Source organism: Schistocerca serialis, chromosome 3 (assembly GCF_023864345.2).
Source record: "Schistocerca serialis cubense isolate TAMUIC-IGC-003099 chromosome 3, iqSchSeri2.2, whole genome shotgun sequence".
In the NCBI taxonomy this organism is placed as follows: domain Eukaryota; kingdom Metazoa; phylum Arthropoda; class Insecta; order Orthoptera; family Acrididae; genus Schistocerca; species Schistocerca serialis.
In genome coordinates this window covers 410,982,725-411,009,732 of record NC_064640.1, presented here as the reverse complement: position 1 = coordinate 411,009,732, position 27,008 = coordinate 410,982,725, and the positions used below count along the sequence as shown (strand labels likewise).

The window sequence follows — 27,008 nt, the reverse complement described above, 5'->3', positions numbered from 1 at the left end:
ACTGCTGAGTGGCGTGGCATGACATCCCCGAATAAACTGCGGGCTGTCAAGGAGACAACCAATGTGTGGCGCTCCTCCCTGCTGGCTTCTCGCAGGGGCTCTGTCATCCTGTGTCGGCTGCGAATAGGCCATACCTACGTGACGCACGGTCATCTTTTGCGTCAGGAGGATCCCCCCCTGTGTCGGTGTGGGTTCCGGCTGACGGTTGCCCACATTTTGCTGGAGTGTCCCCGACTGCGCACCCTCCGGCAGTCTTTTAATCTCCCGGGCACTTTGCCTTTGGTTTTATGTGACGATGCCTCCATGGCTGACAACGTTTTGAATTTTATCCGTGGCAGTCCTTTTTATGGTTCCATTTAGGGCGGTCCTGCACCTTTCCCTTTCTGTGTCTTTTGTCCTCACGTCTCTCAATATTTGTTGCTGTTTTGGTGTGTCGTCGGATGGTTGACTCTTTCCTTTTTTTTTTTTGTTCTTGTGGTCAGTCAACCAGTCTCCGGCCATCTTATTTTCTTCTGTTCCTTTCTGTCTGGTGCTCCTCTGTACTCTTCTTGTCTGTAGTGTTTGTTGCTGCATTTGTGTTCTTTTAGTGCCTGGGGGGCATCTCCTCCCCCCTTTGGTTTTTACCTGCTTCGCCGATTTTCGGCTCGCCTGTTTTTGGAATGGGGGACTGATGACCTTCGCTGTTTAGTCCCCCTTAAACATCCCAACAACCACCACCACCACCACTTCTACTGTACATGTTGTGCTACAGTATGCAAATATCTTTGTTATCAAGTTGGTCAGATGCCACTTAATTTCGTGTATTAGAGCAAAATAAATTTCGAACTGCCTCCCCCTGCCTCTCAACCTGTAGCATCTCATCCTGATGAAATGAAGGTCTCTTTGGAATTAATAAGGAAAAAATCTTACATTAAAATTATTGTTAAATGAAGAAGTTACTGAATGAATTGTCATCATCCCTAACATAAAATGAAAGAGATTAAATATGTTATGTTAAATATGTGCAGTATATGAAAGCTTGGCGTAAAAAGGAAAAAAAAAAAAAACAAACAATGCTAAATGGCATTGAAATCATTGCAGAGGAATAATTACAGTTGCAAGACACTTCATGGATTACCACATAGTGGTGAATGCATGTTAAATCCTTAAATATAATACCTTTGATCCATTCCTGAAGTTCATTTTGTGAAGCTCACCAAGAAAAACAAGATATTGCTAGCAGCTATTTTTGAGTGCAGAGTATGTATTACTAACTGCTTTTTACCTTGTTTATTTTCTTTTTGTTTTGAGGAGGAGCAAATACATAATGCATTGAATCATATGGCTAGAACTAATAATCATTATTGCCATCTGCCTTGCCTTAAGATAAAAAAGTGTTTTTTTGTAATTTTTATCTCTGTAAACTCTGTTTTCCATGAATCCATAATTGTTTTAATTGTTTGTTTAGGTATCACTTTATGTGGAATCCTTTTAAAGAACCACAAATCCAAAGTGATGTATTTATTAATTCATAATTTGAGTTTTACCAAATTTCTGTAGGAAAACCTTCTTCATTCTTTTTTTCCCGTCAAAATAGTGCTGTTTAAAAGTATTAACTTCCTTCTGTCACTTCAAATAATTAATTATACTGAAATTATAAATATAAATCTAGACACTTCAGACCTGTAAACTTAGCAATTATCTAGCTGAAAATTTTTTGCACAAAATTCATGAAACATTGACATTATTTCCACATCTTTATACTACAATAAAAAGCATTTCAAATGATAGATTTCTTCAGTTGGTACACTTTCATTGAGTGTTTTCTGATCTTTTTAAATCTCATCCTCTTTCTGTGATCTAAATTCTTGATTGCTCTCTGTGTACTTTCTGTATAATTAAAATTCATATTCATGTGAATGTTAACTTTTCTTGTAATAAAAGCATGAAATTGACTCTCTCTCTCTCACTCACTCACTCACTCACACACACACACACACACACACACACACACACACACACACACACACCATAAAGGCATGAGTAGGGCAACTGGAATCTGTACACTTGAGGAACAGAACACTGAAGAAAGTTTCATATGAATGGAGATTTGATTGCTGCTGGCTGAAAATTGTTATTTCTTTTTTTCACATTTGCTTTTATAAACAGTGTTGCATCAATCATAATATTAAGAAGTATGGCTACAGGTATTAGGTACAAAGTAACTGAGTTCCACTTTGTGCAATCCCAAAGTAAAGTTAACACGATCACAAAATTATCTAGATGTATTCATAATAAATATATATTTTTCTAGAATGCTTCATTATGCATAGCAGTAATGAGATGGAGTCTTAAAAGTGATTATAAATTTAAAACAGACATTAATGCTTCAGTACTATCACCGTTTAAAGATGCAAATTTTTTATAAAAGTATCGCTCATGAATTGGAGTTAATATTTTTCTTGAACAACCTTTGGTACTTCTGTACAAAATTTAGATACATAAAATATACACTTTGATATCTGTCATTGTTAAGTGGGGTCTCTCTCCACAATTCCACATTTTATTGTAAATATTCCTGACATAGAGTGTAAGCTGTATTATTTCCTTGTGTCGGGCAGTTGAACTCTGTCCATTTGTATTGGTAAATTATTTGCTGACAGTTTTCCCAAAATGCAAGTGTTGCAGAAACAGAAATAACAAGTGATACAAGTGAGGAAGAAACTAGTTTTGGTCACTTGGATCAAACACAAAAGGGAACACCTGCAATTGTTGATACAGTTGAAAGTGATAGTGAAGAAGATAGTATAGATATTAATGGCAGTAGTGGTGATTCTTCAGTAGATTACCTTGGATGGAATGAAGGTACATCAAGCCCCTTATAGGCAGAACATTTGAGGTGAGTCAGAAAATAAGTGTAGCAGATCAGGAAAGGTATTGTGCAGTATTTCTTGGAGGGTGGGAGTTTTTATTAGTTTTCATTACATTGTTCTTTGTGTTTGGCATGTGAGTTTTTTGTTTTGTGAACAGGGGTTATCACTTTTAGTTTAGATACTTGTTATGCACAGAAGTTTGACAAATAAAGTGTAGGTGTAAATAGTAGATTTTCTAACTCCTAATTGACTGCATAAAATTAGAGAACATTTAGGGGAAAGATTGTGTCTCACCTGTAATGAGTTGGTGAACCAGTATTTCTCCAAACACGGGTATCTGTATGCGGTGAGATGTTGTCCTGTGATCAACAGTCATTGGGAGTGTGGCATTTATTTCATCTCATTTTTTGAAATTTGAAAGGAATACCACTCCTCATCGTTACAGTGAAATGATAGCTAAAATTTCTCAGAATAGATGAGAAGCATAATTGGATTAATTGTCATTAGGTTTATTGAACCTATCTTTGCTTGGTAAAATATAGGAGATCGTTGCTGAGAACACCTTGTTTACTATTAAGCAGTGACCTGGCTGGTAGCTCTCTTTGTTGTAAACTCATATGTAGACCCAATCATAGGTAAATGTACTGTTATGTCACACCCAGAGTTACTATTGACATTGCAATACAGTCTGATGTAGTACCAAAATAAGGACTCATAAATTTCATTTATATTGGCTGCCAAACTCACGGAATATAAATATGAATGTTCACATAATGTAAGCAGGCAAATTAAAAACTAAAAGTTGCATTGTAAATTATTTACGGTAAGGAACCTGTTCCTTTCAGCTGAGGAAATATGTATACAGTCAACACAAATTAAACCTTGAAACTGTAGAACTGTGGATTCCTTCATCGAAGGATGAAGAGCAAAAGTCAAGATCCAATTTTAAAATAAGGAGGAGATAATTTTAAACCAAGATTCTGGCATATTCATCACATGCTGTGATACCAAAGAGTGCAGGAAATGAAATTGCAATGTAAGATATGTTAGTGCTGGATGAGTTGATTGTCTAATGACCTGACACTGGGTGCCAGCAAATGCCAAAGTCGTTGTGGGTTGGGGTGAGATAAAAAACTCATCAAAGATGATAAAATGTAATTCTTACATTTGTACTTGCTGTTATTCTTTTGGAGTTAAAACTCCTTATGTTCATTATAATGATGTAATTGATTGTGCAAATTGCATGTTAGGTTTAGTGTAGTGTTTGTCTTTTTACAAATTAGTCTCGGTATTTAAAATTGAGGAGATGATGACGATGATGATGATGATGATGATGATGATAACAATAATAATAATAATAATAATAAAGCCATAATGATGCTAATATCTCTGTAATAAATTTGAAACGGGATGGCAGAAAAGAAAAGGAGAAATTGGAAATTATACTTGAAACCAAAGCTGCATGTTTACTGTTTAATTCATATCCATCACTTTATGTTACCACTTCCCTTGTTTCCTTTCACCTCATTGCCTTGCATCGGATGAGTCTATTGATTGGGAGTTACAAATGGCTGACTGAGCAAGGTCACACAGTTGTTAACACACTGGAATCATATTGTCAGGCAACAATGTTCAAAAGTCATAATCAGCCATCCTGATTTAGGTCTTCCACAGTTGCTTTAAATCAGTTGAGGAAAATATTGAGATGGTTCCTTCTCCATTCTGAACATTTACTCTATCACTTGTGAGCTTGATAGGATATTAAAATGTTACTTATCTTTCAGAAGACCAATATCCCAACCCATGTCATTTCTCACATTCTATTCTACTTCTGCCTGTTTCTCCTGTGTGTCTGATGTCACACAACAGTGAAGACATGTTTAAAAAAGACCCTAATTTGGTACTTATTTGTGATGTCGTGTCATGATTTTAAACCTTATCCAGTAAATTTATGTCCAAGCATGTATAAATATGTTGTGGTGTCTAGAGACTAAGCAGAAGGAAAACTTCCAGGAATATGGAATGTTTTCGCACGTATCAACGCTGTGTATGATGCACTGCTTAGATATCACAAGTGTTGTAGAAACAGTCTGTACCCAGTAATTACTTCCACATATACATTTTAATGGGTATAAAAACATTGAGATTATTTTAAATGAGAACATTTTTGATTTGGTGTTACTGTGACTGCTAACTGATATCAAGTGAAACAACAAGTTTAAAGTTACCAGTTACAATTCATTTATTTCCACAGTATGTTTCACAGGATTAAACATCCATCACCATGTGGATGTATTTGAATTAAAATGGCATGTATGTGTTGTGTTATGACTATGGGTTAGCCTGTTGCACTGTCTTCAGTGGTAACAGGCTTCTTTCTCTTATCATATTACATCACATACACTGCCACACTTTGTAAATACTGAGAGACCGAAGATATTCACAAAGTGTGGTGGTGCATGAGATGTACCACAACAAAGATACTAAAGACTAATTAAGATAAGTGCTGTATTAGGAATGCGGTTAGATAAAGAACTAGAAATCGTTTCAACTTGTGTCAAAATGCCCTGATTTTGTTGTATTACATCATAATTTTCAGTCACTTAAGAATAAAATTACCACATCAGAAGTACTGCTTGAATATAATCTAAATGTAGACATAATTTTCATAACTAAACATTGACTACAAAATGACGAAGTAAAATTAACTTCAATAGCAGGATATACGGTATAAGGGGCAGTCAAATGAAAAAGAGTCAGAGGGAAAAAAGTAAATAAACTGTTTATTATTTCAAAAGTAAATACATTCTCCCCATTGTGAGACAAGATGGTCAATGACATCATTGAAAAATGTTTGCAATTTCCTATGGAACCATGATTGTATCCAGGCATGCACCCCTTTGTCCAAAGCAAATCAATGGCCACGAATGTCTTTCTTCAGGGCTTCAAAAATATGGAAATCGTATGGGGAGAGATTGAAACTGTATGGAGGTTATGTAAGGGCTCCCCAGTGAAACTTTTGCAGCATAGTCAAAATAAATCTTGGCAAAATGTAGGCAGGCCGTCGATTTGTTTTGGACAAAGATGTGCCTGCCTAGGTACAATCATGCTTCCATAGGCAACCACAAATTTTTCCATGAAGGCACTGACCATTTTGTCTCACAGTGGGATAAGTGTATTAACAGTTATGGTGGTTACTTTTGAAATAATAAGTAGTTTACTTACTTTTTTCCCATCTGTCTTGTTTTCATTTGACTGCCCTGTATACATTTGTGAGCCATTTTAATGGATAATTCTTCGTACGGGTGATACTGCTATCTTTGCGGAACAGAAGATAAATTACTGTTTTGTCAACAAACACTGTATTGACACAGTAAAAGAAAATTTAAAACTTTCAATTACTAAATTGTTAGAACTTATTTCATACGTACTAATGTATACAGAGCACCAGGTGGAAATCGGTCAGCCTTCATGCTCAAATTAGAGGTTCTACAGAACAGGATCAGTACATTAAATATGAAACTAGTGTGTTATAGTGATCACTACATTGATTTCTTAAAAGAAGATATACTGACAGTTTGTGAAAAAAAAAACCTCATAAAACAAAGTGAGATTCATATGCAGAGTTATAAAGAAAGTAATTTTTAACTTGGTACCAGAAACAAAGAATATATTGTTAACACTAGAGGGCTCAAAAGTCACAGGCCCAAAATCAGTAGTAAAAAATTCAGTGAATACTTCACTTCTCTAGCTGATCTCATTCAAATAAATTGCAAAAGAGCAGTCCCATGTTTCTCAAGTCATGTGGTGTCTTGGATGCCTCTGTGTATATCTGTGAAACAAACCCTGATGAAATTGTAACTAAAATTAAATCATATAGCAATAAATTGTCATGTGATCATAATGAAGTACCTCACTTCATTTTAAAAGCATATGCTCATCACATAGCAATATCATTGGCAAATTTTCATTCTATCTGTTGATGTTCCGAAAAAAGTTTCACCACTGCCAGAAAAGGTACTTCTGATAAAATTTCAAAATGATGACCTGTATCACAGTTAAGTTGCTTTTCAGAAATTCTAGGTAAACTTTATCATAGTTTCATAAGTTTCGTGCATAAATTACCATCCAACAACATGCCTGTAGGAAGACTGAAATTACGCAAACAGCAATTTTTGAGTTCTGGGACTGTACTTTAAAGGCATTTAATAAATCATCTGCAGGTATATTCCTAGGCATGTCTAAAGCCTGACATAGCTGTATTGACATCTTCAACTTTTATAGTCCCGTCTTCCTCAGTTGTGTGTAATATTAAAAACATTGCTTTAAAACAAGCGTTCAGTGCATAGTGTTGTGGAATGGGGAAAAAAACCGCAAATTGGCGTTCATAAGAAGAAGAAAAACACCAAAAATGCAACAGGAGCGTAATATGTAGGAAATTGTCCACGCAACCTGCCACTGATGATGCCTTGCAGAAAATAAAGGCGAAACGCGTATGGCACTAAAATTGTGTTTTATTCAGTTGCTGTCAGACGGTCCATAAGTAAAAATTATTAATATACCGTAATATGTCTAAAGCCATTTATGTCCTGGACCACATGAAGTATAAGACATGTAGCACATTGCTGGTTGTGTTCATACCTAAAAAATCATGGGCAGAAGGTATCACTTCAGTGTGTGAATCAAACAAGAAACAACTCTTTCGTTTCCAGTGAATTATCAATAAAGTATAGTATGCCTCAGGGGCCAATACAAGGACTGCTACTCTTCTTGATTTGTGTGGACACCTTTGTGATGAGCATATGCTTTTAAAATGAAGTGAGGTACTTCACTATGATCACATGACAATTTATTGCTATACGAGTCTGCAAAAAGCTATCCTATTTGCTGATGACATCAGCATAGTTCTAAGCTTATGCAGGCAGAAACCTTGCAGCTCTGTAAAAAGGCTTTCAGGGTGTTTCACCAAAAACAAATGTATTGTAAATACTGAGAAAATTATATTTGTCAACTTTTGTTTATTTTTCACTATTTAGCCAAGTGTCTGTGCAGGCAAGTGAAAAATAAATAAATAAATAAAATTAGCTTCTAGAAAATGTAAGTCTGACAAAAGTTTTGGGCCTGTGTGTTCAACAGGACTTAAAATGGGACCTGCATATAAATACTTTGTTGAAGAAACTCTCTACTGTGTGCAATGGTTTAAGGATATTAAAGTTTACAACAATCAAAACAACAGTACAGTAGGTGTACTGCATATAGTTCCACTCACTGCGCAGATATGGGATCATTTTATGGGAACACCAACTCGTAGCACAGATGATTTTAGAATGCAGAGTTCTAAGAATAATTTTTGGCCTTAAAAACAGATGGAGTCCTGTAAATCTCATTTTACTGAGCTTGGTGTTCTTAATATTCTATGCTTATTCATTTATGAAACTATCTTGTTCACTATGAACCACCTCTTGGAAACAGGCAGCTGCATAACAAGAATGTACACTACTACTGTACCAGAGGGAAATTAAATATACACCAAATATGTTCCAGACAATCATCCCATCAGAGGAGCATAATTAACATTGGTGTCATACTAAACAGTAAGATACCACAGGAAATAAAAATTGCTTTGTATCCAATATTTAAAATGAAACGAAAAGCATTTCTAATAAAGCACTGTCTCTATTCTGCAAAACATTCTCTGAATATGTAAAACAAATGTTACTTAAAAAATTAAATTTTAGGAATAGGTACCTAATTTAAATTTGCCTATTGTTTTGCTGGTACTATATATTACTATATCTTTATTTTGACTTTTCCTTAAACACATACTGATGAATTTAGATTACAAGAATAGCTACCTGCTTACTTGGACTTCGTTTTTGCTTATACCAAGTGTAACTATATCATCATTTTGGCCTGTCCAATCTATCAGTGGTAGAAAGGTTTAAACCTCTGGAATGCATTGTGGAAATAAATCAGGTGTGACTGGTAGCAATGAACTTGTTGCTTCACTTGACTGAGATTATTTCTAATGCACTATCTTCACCACTGCCTTAACCACGATTGATTTAATGGTTTTGGCTGTCTTTGGGAAACATCTGAATTTGTACAATATATCAGCAATTGATGAGAAAGATCTTTACAAATATTACGTACACTGTTTTGCTGACCACAACTGTGCATTCAGGAATTCTGAATCATTCATTTTTTTTCTCCTTGTTACCTTTGGTTACTTAGTACAGTATAAATACTGTGAAATAATTTGCAACATAGTTTTCTTTGGACTAAATAAAAGTGTGGTAGTGACTAATTGTTAGTAGCATACTATAGAAACAGGCAATATGTGAATTTAATATCTGTAAAATGTCAGTTAAACATGAGAATCAGATGCAATAATCACCTTTTAACACAGGAGCAGTGAGGTAGATTTATCTTATTACTGGGGACAAAATATTCAGGTCTGTAAGGATAAAATCGTGTTGTGCTTTGAAGTAGTGATTTGCGAAGTCGAGAGTCAAGCAATGATTAAGTACTTCGAAAAGAAAGGTATGAGAGTGAAGGACATTCGTGCCGATTTCCAGAATACACTGGGGGACTCTGCTCCTTCATATTCAACTGTTGCCAAACGACAAATGAATTTAAATTTGGTTGGGAGAGCGTAGATGATAATCCGTGCAGTGGTCGGCCAAGATATGTCACTACTCCAGAAATCATTGGAAAAGTGCACAAAATGGTCATGGAGGATCTTTGATTGAAAGTGTGTGACATTGCACTCACCCTTGCCAGAAGTCATCTGAAAGGGTATATCATATTTTAACTGAAGAATTAGAAATGAAAAAATTATCTGCATGATGGGTGCTGCGACTCTTGAAGCGCACCTGCACACATGTGCTGTCACCACGGCAAAACTACATGAACTAAGGTATGAATTGTTGCCACATCTGATATGGCTTCATCAGACTTCCATCTCTTCCCAAAACTGAAAATTTTTCATGGTGGACGAAGAGTCCTTTGAAACAAAGGATTGATAGCCGGAGTTGACAACTATTTTGCAGGCCTGGAGGAAACTCATTTTCAAGATGGGATCAAGGCTCTAGAATATTGTTGGACCAAGTGCATTAATCTACAAGGAGACTACATTGAAAATAAAAAAAAAGTTTCAGTGATGTAAGTACTTTTTTTCTGTTCCGAGAACTTTTCAAACCACCCTTGTACACTGTCCAGTCATGTTAATGTGATCACTTGTCAAAAGCTTGAATGTGATCCCTAAGGATAGATGCATACATTTGTTGATCCATTTTGCCTTCCGTAATGACAAGATCACCCAGGGAATGCCATGACCACATTACCCAGATCATAATGCTCCCTCCTCCGGTCTGGACCCTTCCGGCGATTGTTGCAGGTGTTTGCTTTCAGACATTTCACCCTGTGTGCACAAATTGTCATCTGTCTGATGGAGCATAAAACGTGATTGATCTGAAAAGGCCATTTGTTGCCACACAATGAATGTCAAGTTGTGCTATTGGCATATGCACGTTCCAACCTTTATCGCTGATGAACAGCAGTCAGCCTGGGTGCATGAACCATGGATGAAGATCCATATGCAGCAAAGTTTGCTGAATGGTCATTGAGGAGATACTGTTGGCAGCCCCTCGGTTTATCTCGGATGTCAGTTGCTCAACAGTTGCACATTTATTCCCCTGTACACATATTTGCAACCATTGTTTATTCTTGTTATCTATGGCCCATGGTGCACCACAGTTGCCTTGACAGAGGTTTTGGATAGCACCATTTTGCCACACATGGTGTAGTTTAACCATGGCAGCATGTGAACAATTGACAAACTTAGCCATTTCAGAAATGTCTTCACCCTTTTCCTGAAAGCCAGTGATCCTACCCTTTTGTACATCAGATAAATCGCTCCATTTCTGCATTAGAACAATGACTGCACTGTTTTCCGTGTCTCCTGGCCATGTTTTATATACCCTCCACTGCTAGTGCTGGCGCCAGCTGTTTGTGAATAGTTATTGCACATTTACATCATGGTGATCACATTAATATGACTAGACTGTGTATTAGTAGAGGAACATTTACTGTCTTACTACACAGTGTAATGAAATCTGTTGTGGATTCACAAAACAGGTGCCTTCAGAGTTAAATGTGCAGTCTTGAATGACTTAATATTTTATGTTGACAAGAAAAGCCTTTCCTGTGTTTCACGATGGAAAGACTGCTACCGTGTAAAATTTAGAAGTTGGAGTCTGTCCTTGTTAGCTCTGCCAAGAACCACCATTGCTACGAGTTATTGTTTTTTTAATTTCAGTAGTCATATGGAATTTATAAGGAAGAATGAGAAAATTGTTAAATGTACTTTGTTGTCCTCTCAGTGACTTGCAAGTAGTGTAGTGGATATACAACATTGGTAAAGCATTCAGCTTCACCAAACTCTGCCCAAGTTGAGGGCATTTCTACCTGGTAGCATTCACCCTGTAATCTTCTGTTGACATTTTGAAACTTTGTTTACTCGATACCAGTTTATTACCCAGCAAAGCAAACTGATGATACAGTTGGGGTGGCAGCACCAATATGTTTACATTCGAGAAACAATATTCAAGGGTGCCAACTTATAAAAAATATTGAGGTGGGGGCCCATACTGGGGGTCTTGCTCTGGGAAATTTTCTAAATTTTAGATGAAAAATGGTGAGTTTTAAAGTTATTTTTAAGAATTTTAGAATCATATGATCAACATTAGAACCCCGAAAACTGGACTCTCGAAAACTCGACACTCTGGGAAACTTGACAAGCCTGACACATTTTTTTGGCTTTGAAAAAAGAAACAAAACACAAACATGCACAGTATTTTTGTAAAAAGCTAATTTAATTTACAATAATAATCGTGCTTATAAACTATAACAGAGCAGTGAATATGTAGCTCTGAAAAGACTGAAATTATATTTAAATAAATCCTAAACTATCATTAAAAGAATAAAACATAAAATATTGCTGTTGCACAGTAATAACACTTTGATTAATAAGTGAAATAGCTAATTTAAGCTTACTTTGAATAAGGCTCAGGGTTCATTAAATAAAAACAATATCTCAAAGTTAATGCTTTTATACAGTTTCTAAAGTTAATATAGTATGCCTAATACTTTCAGTCAAAAAGTATGTGAATAGTGGATTTTAATTGGGTCTTACACCCTAAAAATATTTAAGTATTTGGAAATAACTAATACAGTACTAAACTAGTACTAATATTTTGAAACTGAAAATTTAACATTATGTATGTATTTAATTATCTATTTTATAAAGATTTTTAATATTGCTCTAAATGCCATTATTAGGGCTAGAGTGTCTTTAGAAAGGTGCAAATGTCGACCGTCTGAGTGGATTATTGAATATGCAGTTGTTGATGACTAGTTGGATATCTAATTCATCCAAAACATCTTGGTGGGCATGAAGAACAGATAAGTTGTTCAATGGTTTCTGTCCCATTGTTGATCGGAGATATGACTTCAGACGTCTAAGTGCGCTAAATGACCGTTCTGCTGTTGCTGTCATGATTGGAACTACTTGGAGAAGTTTAATGTGCTCTACTACTTCACATAACATTTCGCCAACTGAAGGCTCTTGTGTAATGTACTTTCTTACATCACGCATGTTTTTTAAGACCAGTTGTTTTTTACTAGCAATATCGCCTAACATATTCAAGTGTAAACACAGTCTCTCAATGTCTAGGTCATTTTTCAAAAACTCAGTTGATTTTTCCAAATTTGTTTCACCTCTGTTTACTGAAAGCAAGCACTCTTGTTCAACTGCAATGACCTGTGTGAGTCCAGTTGAAGCAAACTGCTCAGTAATGCAAGATTGCACCTTTTCACAAACTTCAATGTAAATAGCTTTGTAGTATTCCTTTGGGGCTTTAAAAGTGTGCAGTGAGCTGGCTTTTCATACTTCTTTGGTATACTTTGATTCCGAGGAAGTGAAGAATCATCAACTTGTGAAGGTTTTTCTTTTAAACACAATTCACAAAAGTGTTCAAAACTATCATGCCTTCCATTCAATATACAAATCAAGCCCTCATATAGTTTTTCCAGCTCAGCAACACTTAGATGAGGGCATTGAATTTTTTCATTGACATCCTCTACTGGGTTCATTGCATGGCACTAAAGATGTAAAAAGAAATAAGTCTTGAATTGTATCATTGACTCAAGGTAGCCTGCACATTTGTAACCTGCCTCTGTTTTGTCCTCTGCAGAAAATGTTTCAAAAAACTCTAGAAGTTCTTCAGAGTTTTTTCAATATGCTCAAGATACTAGAAGCTCACATAGTCCATCAAGTCAGGCAAAGGGGTCATAGACCACCTTGGTCGTTGGCACTCTCACAGCATATGCTTTTGAAAAGTTTCATCCTTTCGTTGCATTCCCTTTAGGTGTTTATTAAGTCCTTGGCTAAAGCCATAATATCCCTCATAGACGTAAGATGGTGGAGACTGTCTACAACTGCCAAGTCTAAACTGTGAACAGTGCAGTGCACATAACGTGCTTTTGGTTGTATATCCAAAACTAACTTTTTTAGTCCTTTGAACTTACCTCTCATATTCAAGGCACCATCGTAGCACTGTCCTTTTTAAGTTATCCATTGACAAATCAAGATGAGCAAAAAGTCTTTCAAAATACTAAACAGAGTTTGTGATTCAGTGTTGGGGGTCTCGTATAAGCCAGTAAAGTCTTCGCTGATGATTAAGGAATCATCGACAGTATGAATACAAAATGACACTTATTCGTGAATCGAAGAATCACTTGTTTCGTCAACCGTAATAGAAAAATGTTCAGTCTTCTTGATTGAAGCTCATACCTTTCTCAACACAGACTTTCCTAGTACATCAGTGATCTCATTGTGAATATTGTGGGACATCCACTTATACCCCGAACGCCCTAACCAATCTTTAAATTCGTGTATGTCATTCTTTTGGAGTTCCAACAATTGAAAAAAAAATTGAGTTTACATCTTCATGCCCTCTAATTGCTAGTCCTTGTCGACATAGAAATTGCATGGTAGTAAAAATTGTCTCAAGAGCTAAACGGCCTTTCTTCATATCACTATCTAACTGTTCATTCAATTGGGAGGCCACACTTCGGTTAGTGATAGAATTTAGTTTCAGAACGCCTTCTTTATGTGTAAATGTACTTTCATGAAGACTGAATTTTTCCAAAGCCTTTTTCCAGTTAGAAAACCCTACAGAAGTAAATGCATCTTCTTTTTTGAAGAAAATTGTAATAGTTTTTTAGCATCTGCCTCTTTGCAGGTTTTGCAAAAAACTTTTTCAGTAGATGCTTCATATTCTAGCCATGTATATTCGACCAACCAAGACTTCTGAAATGATCTTCCCTTTCCGGATTGTCCAGGTTTTGGCTGTGAATGGTACTCGCCTGAAGACACCGAAGCAATTGATGACACAATAATTGTTGGAGGTTGACTTGCAGTATCATCAACTTCCAAGCATGCCTTTTGGTAACAAATTTGTTATTGTTGTTGTGGTCTTCAGTCCAGAGACTGGTTTGATGCAGCTCTCCATGCTACTCTATCCTGTGCAAGCTTCTTCATCTCCCAGTACCTACTGCAATCTACATCCTTCTGAATCTGTTTAGTGTATTCATCTCTTGGTCTCCCTCTTTCGATTTTTACCCTCCACCCTGCCCTCCGATACTACATTGGTGATTCCTTGATGCCTCAGAATATGTCCTACCAACCGATCCCTTCTTCTAGTCAAGTTGTGCCACAAATTTCTCTTCTCCCCAATTCTATTCAATACCTCCTCATTAGTTATGTGATCTACCCATCTAATCTTCATTGCAAACTTAATTCACAATACACTAAGAGACTAAAGTAAACGAATAAGATATAGTCATATAAAAGAGTCTACTAGACACTAATGTTGGAACACTAAACACATCTGCAGCATGCACTGAACGAAACTATCTACACTGAATGACTGCGACAGCAGGGTGGGCTTTATATAGCTGCAACGTCGTAATGTCTCGAAGCGTCAAGGTGACGGGAGGCAGAGGGTTCCATGCGCTTCTGCTCCAGTCCTTTTGATGCTGCCGTGGCCGCAGCACTGGCCAGGTGGTGCCAGACTTTACCCGAAGGTTCGTGCACCAGAACAAATTCTAAGTGTGCCTGCAGCACCATAACACTATCATGATTCACACCACTCGTTTTCAGTTAATAATAATTATTTTTTTAACTCATTACTGAATGTATTTTAAAAGGTAACTATTGTCAAACAAGGAAGATAAATATTTCCAACATAATTTTCTGAGTTTACAAAGCATAATATAACTAATAACTAATTTTTGAGGGGGCTCGGGCCTCCTCAGGCCCCATGGAGTCAGCGCCCGTGCAAATATTATAGGGAGAATAATTTTTAGAAATATTTTATGGGGTGTTGTGACTCTTCAATGAATGTTACGAAATGCATTATAGAATACACAACAGTACCAGTGTATTTTATTGGGGAAGATTGATTTCGATCTAGGATCAGACAACCATTGGGTCCAAAAACCATTTCAGCTATTCATTTGCATAATTGCGCAATAACAGTTATCAGATGTACATTGTTCCATCACTGATAGTACTGTATATATGTAACATTATGTCAATTTAACCTCATACTTGTGGCAAACATAGTTGTATTAAATTGACATATGCTACGTATATACAGCTACTATCAGTGATGGAATAATATATATCTAATAACTGTTATTGCAATTATGAGATGGTTTTTGGTACCAATGGTGGTCTGATCCTAGACTGAAATTGATTATCTAAACTAAAATATACTGCTACATCTGTGTATTGGATAATTTTAACATAGAAAACTTTTCTCAGAGTTTGCCTGCTAGCCTTGAAATTCAGTGCTGTTCAAGAAAAGCTGTGAATTTTCACAAAGTTGGTGAAATTTCTGTCTAATAACACATTTATCCCTATTGTCAATGGGATATTTATTGTGTGCTCTTTGCTTTTAGATACTGCAATTACACTCTACTCAGCAGTGTGTCCCTCCTGCCATAATTTCTTCACTATCAATCAACCCAACTTCCAAATTTTGCTTGCACGCTCTATGAACTTCTCTCAGCATTGTCATTATTTGTCCTTCTCATTGTCAGTAAATTCAGTGATGTTAACTGCAAGTCATTACAGCTACCCATAAAGACATTTTCATGAGCACTTTCTGTGCTCATACTGTGTGGTAATGGCGTGCACTACTTTCAACTTTAGTGTGGCTGTACCTACAATGTGACCAAGTTATACTTCCCACTATGGCTGGGTCTGCAGTTCGCTTTGTCAGGCAATAAGTTTGCAGTTGTAGGAAAATAATGTGGTGTGAATGTTTTGCTATTTAAATAAATACTCAACTAAAAATTGCGGTACTACATGGAAGTGTCCATTTCTGTAAAAATCTCATAAAGCAGTCCAGACAACTAAAATGTATTCACAGATCAGATATGATACATTTAAGAATTAATATGCACTGCTCATATGATATGAATATAAGATATTGGTGTTACATATCAAAGAGTTCTGCAGTCACTGGATCCTTCCTTATATTTGTAGTTTAACTAGTACTTTATTTTGTGGACCAGGCTTTATCATTTGACATATCGTCTACTACGAGCACATAAATGAAATGAAAGAACTTTGTGCTGCTTAAGACTTATTTGTTGAGCAGTTCCTGGCGTGAACTTGACAAAAAGGCAACAGTGGTGGAGCTTCTGTGAAGCCTCGCTGGAATTGACATGTAGAAATGTTTTTGAGTTGTGGAAAGAATGAATACAGATGTGTGTGAATTCAAATTGGTCCTACTTGAAAGGGGATCCACACTATTTGATGTACCTGCTAATTACATAAATTTGCACCATTATTCTTCCGTCTTCTGTAAACTGAATTCTGCAACCTGCTTTACTCAGGACATCCTATGTGGTCATCCCATTTCATATCCCAACAAATTGTTACACCTAGGTATTTGTATGAGTTGATTTTTTCCAACTGTGACTCATTGATATAGTCATAGGATATTACATTTTTTTTTTCATTTTGTGAAGTGCACAATTTTATTTTTTTGGATATTTAAAGCAATATAATATTTTCCACCACTTTGGGATGATACGAAGATCTAACTGAATACTTACACAACTTCTTTCAGACAGTACTTATTTCTAGATAACCGCATCATTTTCAAGAGGTCTGAGGTTACTATTAACATTGTCTGCAAGGTCATTAACGTACAACATGAACAGCAAGGGTACCAACACATTTCTCTGGTGCACATCCGAAGTTACTTCTACTTCTGACGATGACTCTCCTTCCAAGATAACATGTGACATCCTCCCTACCAAAAAATCCTCAGTCCAGTCAAAAATTTCACTTGATACTCTCTATGATTGTATTTTTGACAATAAGTGTAGATGTAGCACTTAATCAAATGCTTTTTGGAAACCAAGAAATACTACTTCTACCTGACTGCTTTGATCCAAAGCTTTCAATATGACCTGTGTGAAAAGTGTGAGTTGGGTTTCACTTGATTGATGTTTTCATAATCTATGCTTTTTGGCATGGGTATGTGATTGTCAGCCCAATGTGATTCCTCTTCAGACAACTTGATGAGAATGCTTGAAACTGAAAGTACTTACACACTGTGCATAGGTTTGTGTTCAGTAGTGTATGATTAGTACATTATTCTAGTCGCAATCATTTGAAATAATCTTCACAACATGCAGCTACAGTGTCCCAAAGGTCTGTTAGAGAACAGTTGATGGAAGACTCTAATGCATTATAATAGAGTTTTTCTTCCTTTGATCTTTTACATTTGACTCTACTACAAAAGATATCCAGTAAGTAACCTATTAGCCAGTGAAAGTGTCTACAAAACAATAGAAATATGAGTGAGGGTTTGCAAAATTTGTTATTGCTTAACAATAATACTCAGATTGTCATAATTAGTATGTGGCCATACATTAAATGCCAAGAAATTGTTGCTGCTGCTGTTGTGGTGGTGGTGGTGGTCTTCAATTTGAAGACTGGTTTAATTGCTTGTTAACTGTTTTAAATCTAAATCAAATCATTTGAAGGGATATAGGTACTTATTCCCAAAGAGTAGGCAGAAACAGTACCTCCTGGTAGTGTACACGTCATGCATATAGACAAGATAGTGGTGACTACTGCTAAGAAAATAATTTTTTTTCCTTCTGTATTGATTGTTGAGATGATAAAAAATGTGCGCTGTGCAATTGCATGTAGCTCTATTGCTTTTCAGCTTCCATGTGTTGTACCAATGTGTCTACTGCTATAATCTTCTCCCATCACTCAGCGATATTCAGCATAACAAGAAACTTTTATGGCTCTGCACATTGCTATTATATGTTCAAAATGAAGCTTCTTGTAACTTTAAAAATGTACCTGCAATTAATTGTACTGATAAAAATGCATTGTTGTAATTCTGATCAGAACTGATAAGACATCCTACAGTCGCCTCTTCGAAAAAATTTCGTTTTTTTGTGTTCACTTTCCATTATAAGTAGTATTTGACATCATGGGAGAAAATAGTACTTGGTCTTGAGGAAAATGTTTGAGACTCTAATACCAATGCCTTGAAATCTTAAAACCTGAAAAAGTGCATGAAAGTGCAGAAATTTATGGTATTCATGATAAAGATGTAATTTAATGAGTTTTTTACATTTTCATCCTATATCCCTGAAGGTTGTGTCACAGTCTGACATATTTTTAATATGTTGAATTCATTGATAGGTGGCATCATATATCCATATATGCATGTATGTAGAAATATTTTATGACTGTGAGACCTACAAAGTATCAAAATAAAAATTTTGGTTTTAAAGTTCAGTAGCAAAGTAACGGGCAGTGCATGGTTGGCAGTTGGTTGAAAGTTATCATCTCACTTTAAGCCGTATGGACACTTGAGTAAGAAAAGGGACAATGTTCATATTGTGACTTGATAAGATCACACTATTCACTTTTCTGTGTATTTATTACAAATAACACAGATGAAAAACTTGGGTTTTTTTGTATTTGTTTAGACTATCGTTAAAAATAGAAAATATAGTTACAATGAAGTTTGCCTGCCAGTGCTTGCATTTGCTAAAAAAAAGTTCAATTCTTATTGCAGAGCAGCTATGATTTTGAGGGATACTGGTGCATGACCAAGGTATACATTTCCATTTAAGTTTACAAGCAGATACCTTAAATTTACAGCATATCCAAATGTTCAAGAAACCAAAGCATTTCCTTTGTTACAAGCACTGGAGCTGTTGGTATAGTCATCTTCATCTTCAGTGATTTATTTATCATATTCTTCTTTAACTCCATCCTGTGGTATTACATTAAGATAAAAGGCATTGTAGATCGGGGGGGGGGGGGGGGGGGAGGTTGTAAGGAAAAAGTTTGTCGAGGCCCTTTAGCTTTGTCTCAGAGATTATTTCCTCTTCTGGGTGCACCACATGAGTTGAGGAAGACCCACCTTGTGTCTAGCAAAGTCAACACTTGATTAATCTTCAATATCACCCATAGAGTAATGGAATTTTATTGCAATTTGGTGAGTTTGTTCTATTCAAAGCCTCTGAGTTTACAGCTATTGCACTTGCTGCTTTCTATTGGTGCCTCCTTTCTGTAAATAACAAGCTCTCTAATTCACTCAACAAGTGACAGTCATTATCTGCTGTCTCACCAACTCAGATTATACTTTTTGGATTTTGATGCTAGCTTTATCCTTTGTACAGGCATGTAAATACAGTTGAACCTGATTTATATGTGTGTCAAAGAGAAGAGAAAATATTACTTGTAAGTCTGAATTACTTAGTAGTCGGATGTAGATACATTAATAATATCATATTTTTCACTAAAAATAATAAATAAAATATAAAAACGTACAATGGGCCTTCATGTGTAAAGTTTACAAATGAATAAGATAGAGTACAGTATTAAAAGAAAAATATTATTTGGCCCTGCTTTAGAGAAATTAGATACTGTATTCTAATTAGTCGCTTTACATTGTACAAACAACAAAGATACAGTATTGAAGAGAAAATACATTATTTTGAACTTGATCCTGCTTTAAAGAAGTCGGACAATTTGGGTTGTTTCACTTTTCATGCATTGAGTTAATAAACCACATTTTGGAACATTAATAACGAATTCAGAGCTTTTTCACCACAACTTTTTGCTCTGATGTAGCACCTGCACACATGAATTGCACTTAACACTTCACGCAGTTTAGGTGTTTCAAGTTGTCATCTCCATCACTGTCACTTGAAGCTGGTACACCTTCTTGAGCATCATCACATTGCTGGCACAAATTAGCAATAATCTCGTCATTTTGTAGTTCTGCACACATGTTGAGATATCACCAGAATGTACAAAACTGTTGAAATCTGTTGCCTACAGCAGAGCTAGCTCATTACCAGACATGACTTCACCATCATCATCAGCGGCAGCCTCTCCTAGCAAGGCACCAGCTATAGGGAAACAACTGTTGTGGCTGTTGTGGATGATGACACCAGCCACCAGGCAGTCAAAATAAATTCCATAGCATGTAGTAAGTTTATGGAGAGATTTCCATTTCCTGCATCAGTCAGTGCTATCAAATGTTGAACAGTCAGTCCTATCAAATGTTGAACCAGTTTTTTCTGTAATGCAATATGAGATTTGCAATAATGCCCAAATGAAGTGGCTGTAGAACACTGGTACAGATTGGAGGGAAAAATTGCACTTGAACATTTTCCAAAATTACTTGGAGTGTTTGTGCTGCACATCGGTCCATAAGAAGAAGTATATTCTTTCTTTTTTTCTTTTCCTTTTTCACTCTAATTCCAGTTTTTTAAACCATTGTTCCATTATAACGATAGTCATCCAAGAATTTTTATTGTATTCTTCCATAGGTTTCGTCTTTACACCTTTGAAACACCTCGGATTCTTAGAGTTTACTCTCACAAGTGGGCGAACTTTGTCAGATTCATCGGCATTTGTGGTGAGAGGGACTGTCGCACAAATTTTACTTTTCTTCCCTCTGTAGCATGAGTCACCATTTTCAGCTAATGTTTTACTAGGAACCAGACTTAAGAATAGACCTGTTTCATCACATTTGTTGATGTTTTGAGATTGATAAACCCTTAAGATACCTGACAGAACCTTATCAATCCAGTGTTGCACCATGATGTCATCCACAGCTTTTCATTTGCCAGAAATTGTTCTCCCTACGTTTCCATGACAATCTTTAAATCCTTATAACTATCCTGATGAAGCCGTGAAATCAGCAGTGAAGTTCATACTTCTAGCTACATTTATGGTCTTTGCTTTTGCTGAAACCATGTAAAAAGTGCCTTGTCCATATCTGCATGTCTCGCTTTGTGCTGACAGCTGCATTTGGTTGATTTTGCACCCAATTTTTAAAACTCATTCAAAATATTTTTTCTTTTGCTGATGAACATACATAGTGTGGCATAGGCAATTTCTAAGTCGGAAGAAATTTCAGATTTTATTTTGTGTGGGTTAGCATCCACCTCTGATATGAATTTTACTTTCTGATCTAGTGTGTAACATTTCCTTTTTCTGTACTCCATGGGTGATCAAAAGTGACTGAAAGATAGAGCTGCTGTTCAACAATAAGTGTCAGCTGGCAACTTTTAATTTCTCGGTTGATACCATGAAATAAATTCTCATGTTGAAAACAACACTGTCAGGAGTGTATCTTTTTTTTTTTCCATGCTGCCCACTCTGGTTAACCATGTCTTTGTCCCTTGTGTCCACAGCGCTACCCGCTTGCTGTACCTGCACATGTCAACAAACTTAAGAAAAATATCACAGGGCTTCTATTCAAACAACAATGCTCATTACATATACACAAAACTCAATTTATTTCATTGGAATTTGTCACATATAACAGTGAATTACATAAAAATGTATTACATACATGTGAGGCTCGATTAACACTTTTTTCATAATATTTTGCTGGGACCAACAAAACTTTATGTATAAATAAGAATTATGCAGAACAGAGTTCCATATAAATCAGTTTCAACTGTCTCACAATTGTTGTGCATTTTCTCAATGACAGCAAAGTCCACTTCATTTGATTGAAAACTATGACATGTTCTCATACAGCGTTGCTAGAAACTACATACCCTTTTGTTAACAAGATAGCCTTGGACAGTAGCAACTGTCAAAGACTTGTTTTGTACACCACAACTGTTGGAATGTGTTACAATATTCTTCATGGGATCATTCAGTGTCTCACTACAATATTGAATTATACATGATCTAATTTCATCTGGTCCTCTTTAGAGGCAAGCCCTTTGTGCCAAATAACATTCCATAATGGGTTTCAACCCTCTTTTCTTGCAAAATGCAAAATTCATGTCATTTATATTTTTTATGTTTAATTTGGAAGTAATATATTTTGTTTAGTTTTCAACCATGTGCTGTCTTCTAAAGTAATGACTCAACTATGTGAGAAACAAAACTATACATCCTTTAGTAGTTGATCTATCAGTGTTCTTATAAAAGTTGTGTTTGCTAATCCCATTTAATTTTGCTATTCCATCAACCGAAGTTTTGAGAAGACCGTCTAGCTGACAGCTATTGATTTGTAACACTTGCATGAAGACTGACTTGCATGCCACATCATCACCTTCTTTTGAATGCATTGTGAGGATACATGTATGATTTGTTCACTCTAAGAAGAGTTCCTGTGTGGTGGCTGATTGCAATAGCTCCATTGAATTGTCTTGTAGTCCACTTATTGACTGTTGCCACTGTCTTTGTAGGTAGTGGAGAGGGCAGTGGTGGTGGCCACAGCTGCTGTAGATATGGTGATGCGTAAGATACCGTAATTACATTTTATAGACGAATAACAGTAATAACATGAGCCATTATTTTTTTAATTTCGGAACATTGTAATAACTACAACCACTAAAGGCAAGCTATGATATGAGACTGTAAGATGCAAAAGAATTGAAGTTTTTAACCAAGTAGTTAATTTATGGTCACTTGCTAAAAACTGTAAATCGAACATTATTCTTTTCATTTTTTTTAGTGCAGAGACTAAAGTGTTTACAAAGTGCTATCTTCAGCTGTAGATATAGTTTTGTCTTATTTGCACAAAAGTATTTTGAAAGTGGCTCAACCGAACATGCAAAAATCACTGCATATTTGGTGCTCCATCCCCTCCGTTCCTGCCTTGCGACCTGCGTTGCCTGGCTGCATCACCTGACAGGTTCTCCACAGAACAGGCACCAGGGCAAGCATGGGGAGCCCAAGAAACAACTGTGATTGGCTGACACCCAGCCCGTACTACTTCACTCACTGAAACATCAATCACAAAGTAATTTTAATCAAAGTATGTCAATGGCAGTTATAGTGGAGCACACACGAGACAGTGCCAGCCCAGAGAGTTCTGTGCAGAGAGAGACAGATAATACTTTGCAGTATTGCCAGTGTCCTCTCTGTCTCTATCCCACACTTAACATTCCAGCCATTGCCTACCACGGTAATTGGCAACATAGCTGCACGCAGCCACTATTTTTTCTTCTGACTGTGCCTAGCAGAATTTGTGTGCTAGGAAAACTATCACTGTCACTTCTTAACGTAATCCATGTTGTGTCTGCTTTATATTGCCCATAATGAATGCTCACTGTAGCTAAACCAACATGAAAATTGATGCTGAATATTCTACACACACCATGATGGACGTGCTGCAGGCACAAGGGAATGATGCTACGGCTGGAGCATAATGTGTTGCAGTGCTCCTTGCCCCTGCTCATTGTCCCAACACCCGCATTCTTGTGTGCGCACAGTTATAGCAGATGACAATGTGTTCGACTTGTCTACATATTTGTAAACAAAAGTGGACATAACACATTGAGCTAGAAATCACAGAAATGTTATATGTAAGTGAATGTGAAATGCTTTAAATTTGTTAATACCTTCAGTGAAGACCTCCTCACACACATTATTGAAAGCAAAGGTTGGTAGTGACTAGAAACAAATGAATATTGGTCTGAAGTTGTACACTTTTCATTGAAACAGCGGCTCAAGTCAGCTATAAATCTTGTAAGAGTGAGCGAGTAATAGTAGATTTTCCCTTTTTAAATTTTTATTTAGTCTCTCATATGAGCTCCTATGGCATGTCACTTCCCTTCTCTGAACAGAACAAAATTGTTCTGTGTATTCACTTTTCCCAAAGCTTAAAATCACCTGTGAGTTATATTTATGTCTTGAGCATCCACATTACTAGTACAGTCATTCCTGTATTTATGACTGGACAAGTCTGGATTTGAAACAGAAATAGCAAAATTATTCATGAAAGCATCAATTTCTCTACACTTCTAAAAACTGCATGATCCAGTAACATTTTATGTGACTACCACATATGTTCAACATCAACATGCAGTAACCACTCACAGACAACAGATGGCAGCACTAGCAGTGGAGGGTGTATGAAGCGTGTCTGGGGAATGTGAAAAACAGTGCAGCCATTGTCATAATACAGAAACAGAGTGATTTATCTGACATTCAAAAGAGAATGATCATTGGCTTTCAGCCAAGGGTGGAAACTGTTTGGGTGTCACCATGCTTAAAGTGTTCCATGCACGGCAAATGGCGCTATCCAAAACTGGCACCAATGCAGCTGTGATGCACCACGGGCCATAAATGACAAGTGTGAATGATGGCTGTGGAAATGTGTGTGGGCAAATAGGCATGCAACTGTTGAGCAACTGACTGCCCAGATGAATGAACCAAGGGCCTACCAACATTGTCTTCTCAATGACTTTCAGTGAATGTTGTTGCATATGGCCTACACAGCAGGTGCGTGGTTCATGCAACTGTGCTGACAACTGTTCATCACTGACAAAGGCTTTAATTTGCATGCATATACCACATGTGGACGTCCACTGAATGGTGACAGGTGGCATTTTTAAGATGACAGATTGCCGTTAGTGTGTACAGCGTGAAATGTCTGAAAGCAAACACTCTGTAACAATCGTCAGAAGGGTCCAGGCTGGAGGACGGAGAGTTACAGTCAGCCAAATGTTTTTGTGGCATTAGCTGGATGATCTTGTCATTCTGGAAGGCACAGTGGATTAACACTAATATGCATCTATCCTCGGAGACCATGTCCACCCTTACATGCAGTATGTTTTTCCTCGGCACAATGGCATATACCAGCAGGACAGTGCAACATGTCACACAGCTCACAGTGTTCGTGCATGGTTCAAAGAACACCTGGATGAGTTTACTGCCATCAATCTCCCTGGATTTAAACTCAATCAAAAACCTGTGGGACCACCCCGATCACGCTGTTCATGCCACGGATCCTCAACTGAGAATCCTAGTGTAGTTGGCCATGGCACATGGCTCCACATCCCTGTCAGTACCTTCCAGAACCTCATTGACTCTCTTCCTGCACATTTTGCAGTGACCCATGCTGCAAAAGGTGGATATTCAGGCTTTTGACAGGTGGTCACATCAATGTGACTGCACAGTGTAGATGAGAATTATTCATTGCTGCCCCTTGTCATTAACATAGTTTCAGATATCTTAGTATCACTGTGGCTTTTTGCTGGGCTGTACACTGTAACATTGTCCTTTCCATAGAAGCAGTACTGTTATATTGAAATTACCCCCATATAGCAGTACACATTAATTTTATCTTAAAACTCACAAATCTGTAACCACTGTTGTATTTTTTGATTTACTTTTATAGTCTCCAGAATCACTAGGTATGAAACTCCAAAATTACAGTCCAAAATGTGCAACATTCAATGGTCATGGCCCATTACGTATCTGAACAAAGAAATCTCACTTCTTAGACGTACCAGATAAGTCCAAAAGGAGGCAGAGAAAGAGACACCCCAGGAGACAGCTCGTTTCCTATGATATATCTTTATGTTGGCTACAAGAAGCAATGCAGAACTCAAAAATGGAAAAGAAATTGCATAGTCCATCTGTTACTCAAGTGCCTATATAAATTACTAAAATTATCCGAAGTTCACAAGGTTCCAAAGTTTCTTATCAGTACTCTCTAAAAGAAATTTTGTTGTGACATTGCATGCTTACAATTCATAATTATGATTTGTAATGGAAACACATCTTTAATGAGTATTTGAGGACAGATAGCTATTCACCAAACAGAAGAGATGCTAATCAGCACACAGCCACATTTAAAGGACTATAATTCAAGGTCTGAAAACTAATCAGTTCATCAATCTTTCTCTGTGCTTGTCCACTGATCAGCAGCTCTTCCGTTTAGTTAGCAGTGATCTGTCCTCATATGTGTATTATATTCCATTCTGGAGTTCCCATTGGTACAGTGAAAGAAATAAGATAACCAGTGCATTTTGCTACTTGTTTGGAACTCCTCTTAATTGGTCACCTGGTTCCAGTTTCAGGTTGCCCATGTAACAACTTCCATGGGGTAAGAATAATTTGATTTTCAGTATTTTATGTAATTATTGACCAAGTTTAAAAATGTAAAATGCTGTCACAACTACACATTAAGAGGTACAATCATGGCAGGGGTAGAGAACCACAAATCCATCACATTCTACTATTCCATCTTAACATATCAAAGTGCACTACTTCTTATAAAAATAAAATAATTGCTACATTTTTAATTTTTGGATATTATAAAACAACTATTTAACAATAAAAGTTTTACATTTTCACTATTTGTTCAAAGTGTAAGAATTTTATTTCATTATACTTTTCAACTATATTCTTATATTCTTAACAGAAGAATTATCTCACATTTAATGTGAAACTTGAGATAACAATGTCCTAACTATTTTGTGTATAACATTTTACACTTATTTGAATACAGTAGTTCAGGTGTTCATCAGCCAGCCATGTTTTGTGCTTATTTTTAATAAAATTCATATTTGGAAATAATGATACACAAAGGTAAGCAGAAGCAAATAAGGCATTTGTCATACATGCAGCATTAATTGATATGGAGTACTTATGGGGAAATAGGCCAACAGTTTTTGTGTTCTGCAACACTTTCAAGATAAAAGTCATTTTTTAAAGGTATTATTTCAAGTTCACCAGCTAACCTATCTACATCAAAAACATTTTCAATGGAA

The 27,008-nt window shown here is 36.5% G+C and overlaps 1 protein-coding gene across 4 annotated transcripts in view; it reads left to right on the top strand.

Moving 5' to 3' along the window:
* Positions 1 to 27,008, top strand: part of LOC126470276 (DNA fragmentation factor subunit alpha-like) — an 88,964-nt gene that overhangs the window by 32,483 nt on the left and 29,473 nt on the right. For 2 of the 4 annotated variants that reach the window (XM_050098018.1, XM_050098019.1), the window contains exon 5: positions 2,660 to 2,878. The exons of the other annotated variants lie outside the window; for them this stretch is intronic. In XM_050098018.1, the coding sequence (XP_049953975.1) occupies positions 2,660 to 2,864 (205 nt within the window). In that variant the 3' untranslated portion in view covers positions 2,865 to 2,878. The remainder of the gene's footprint in view (positions 1 to 2,659; positions 2,879 to 27,008) is intronic. 4 annotated transcript variants of the gene reach the window in all.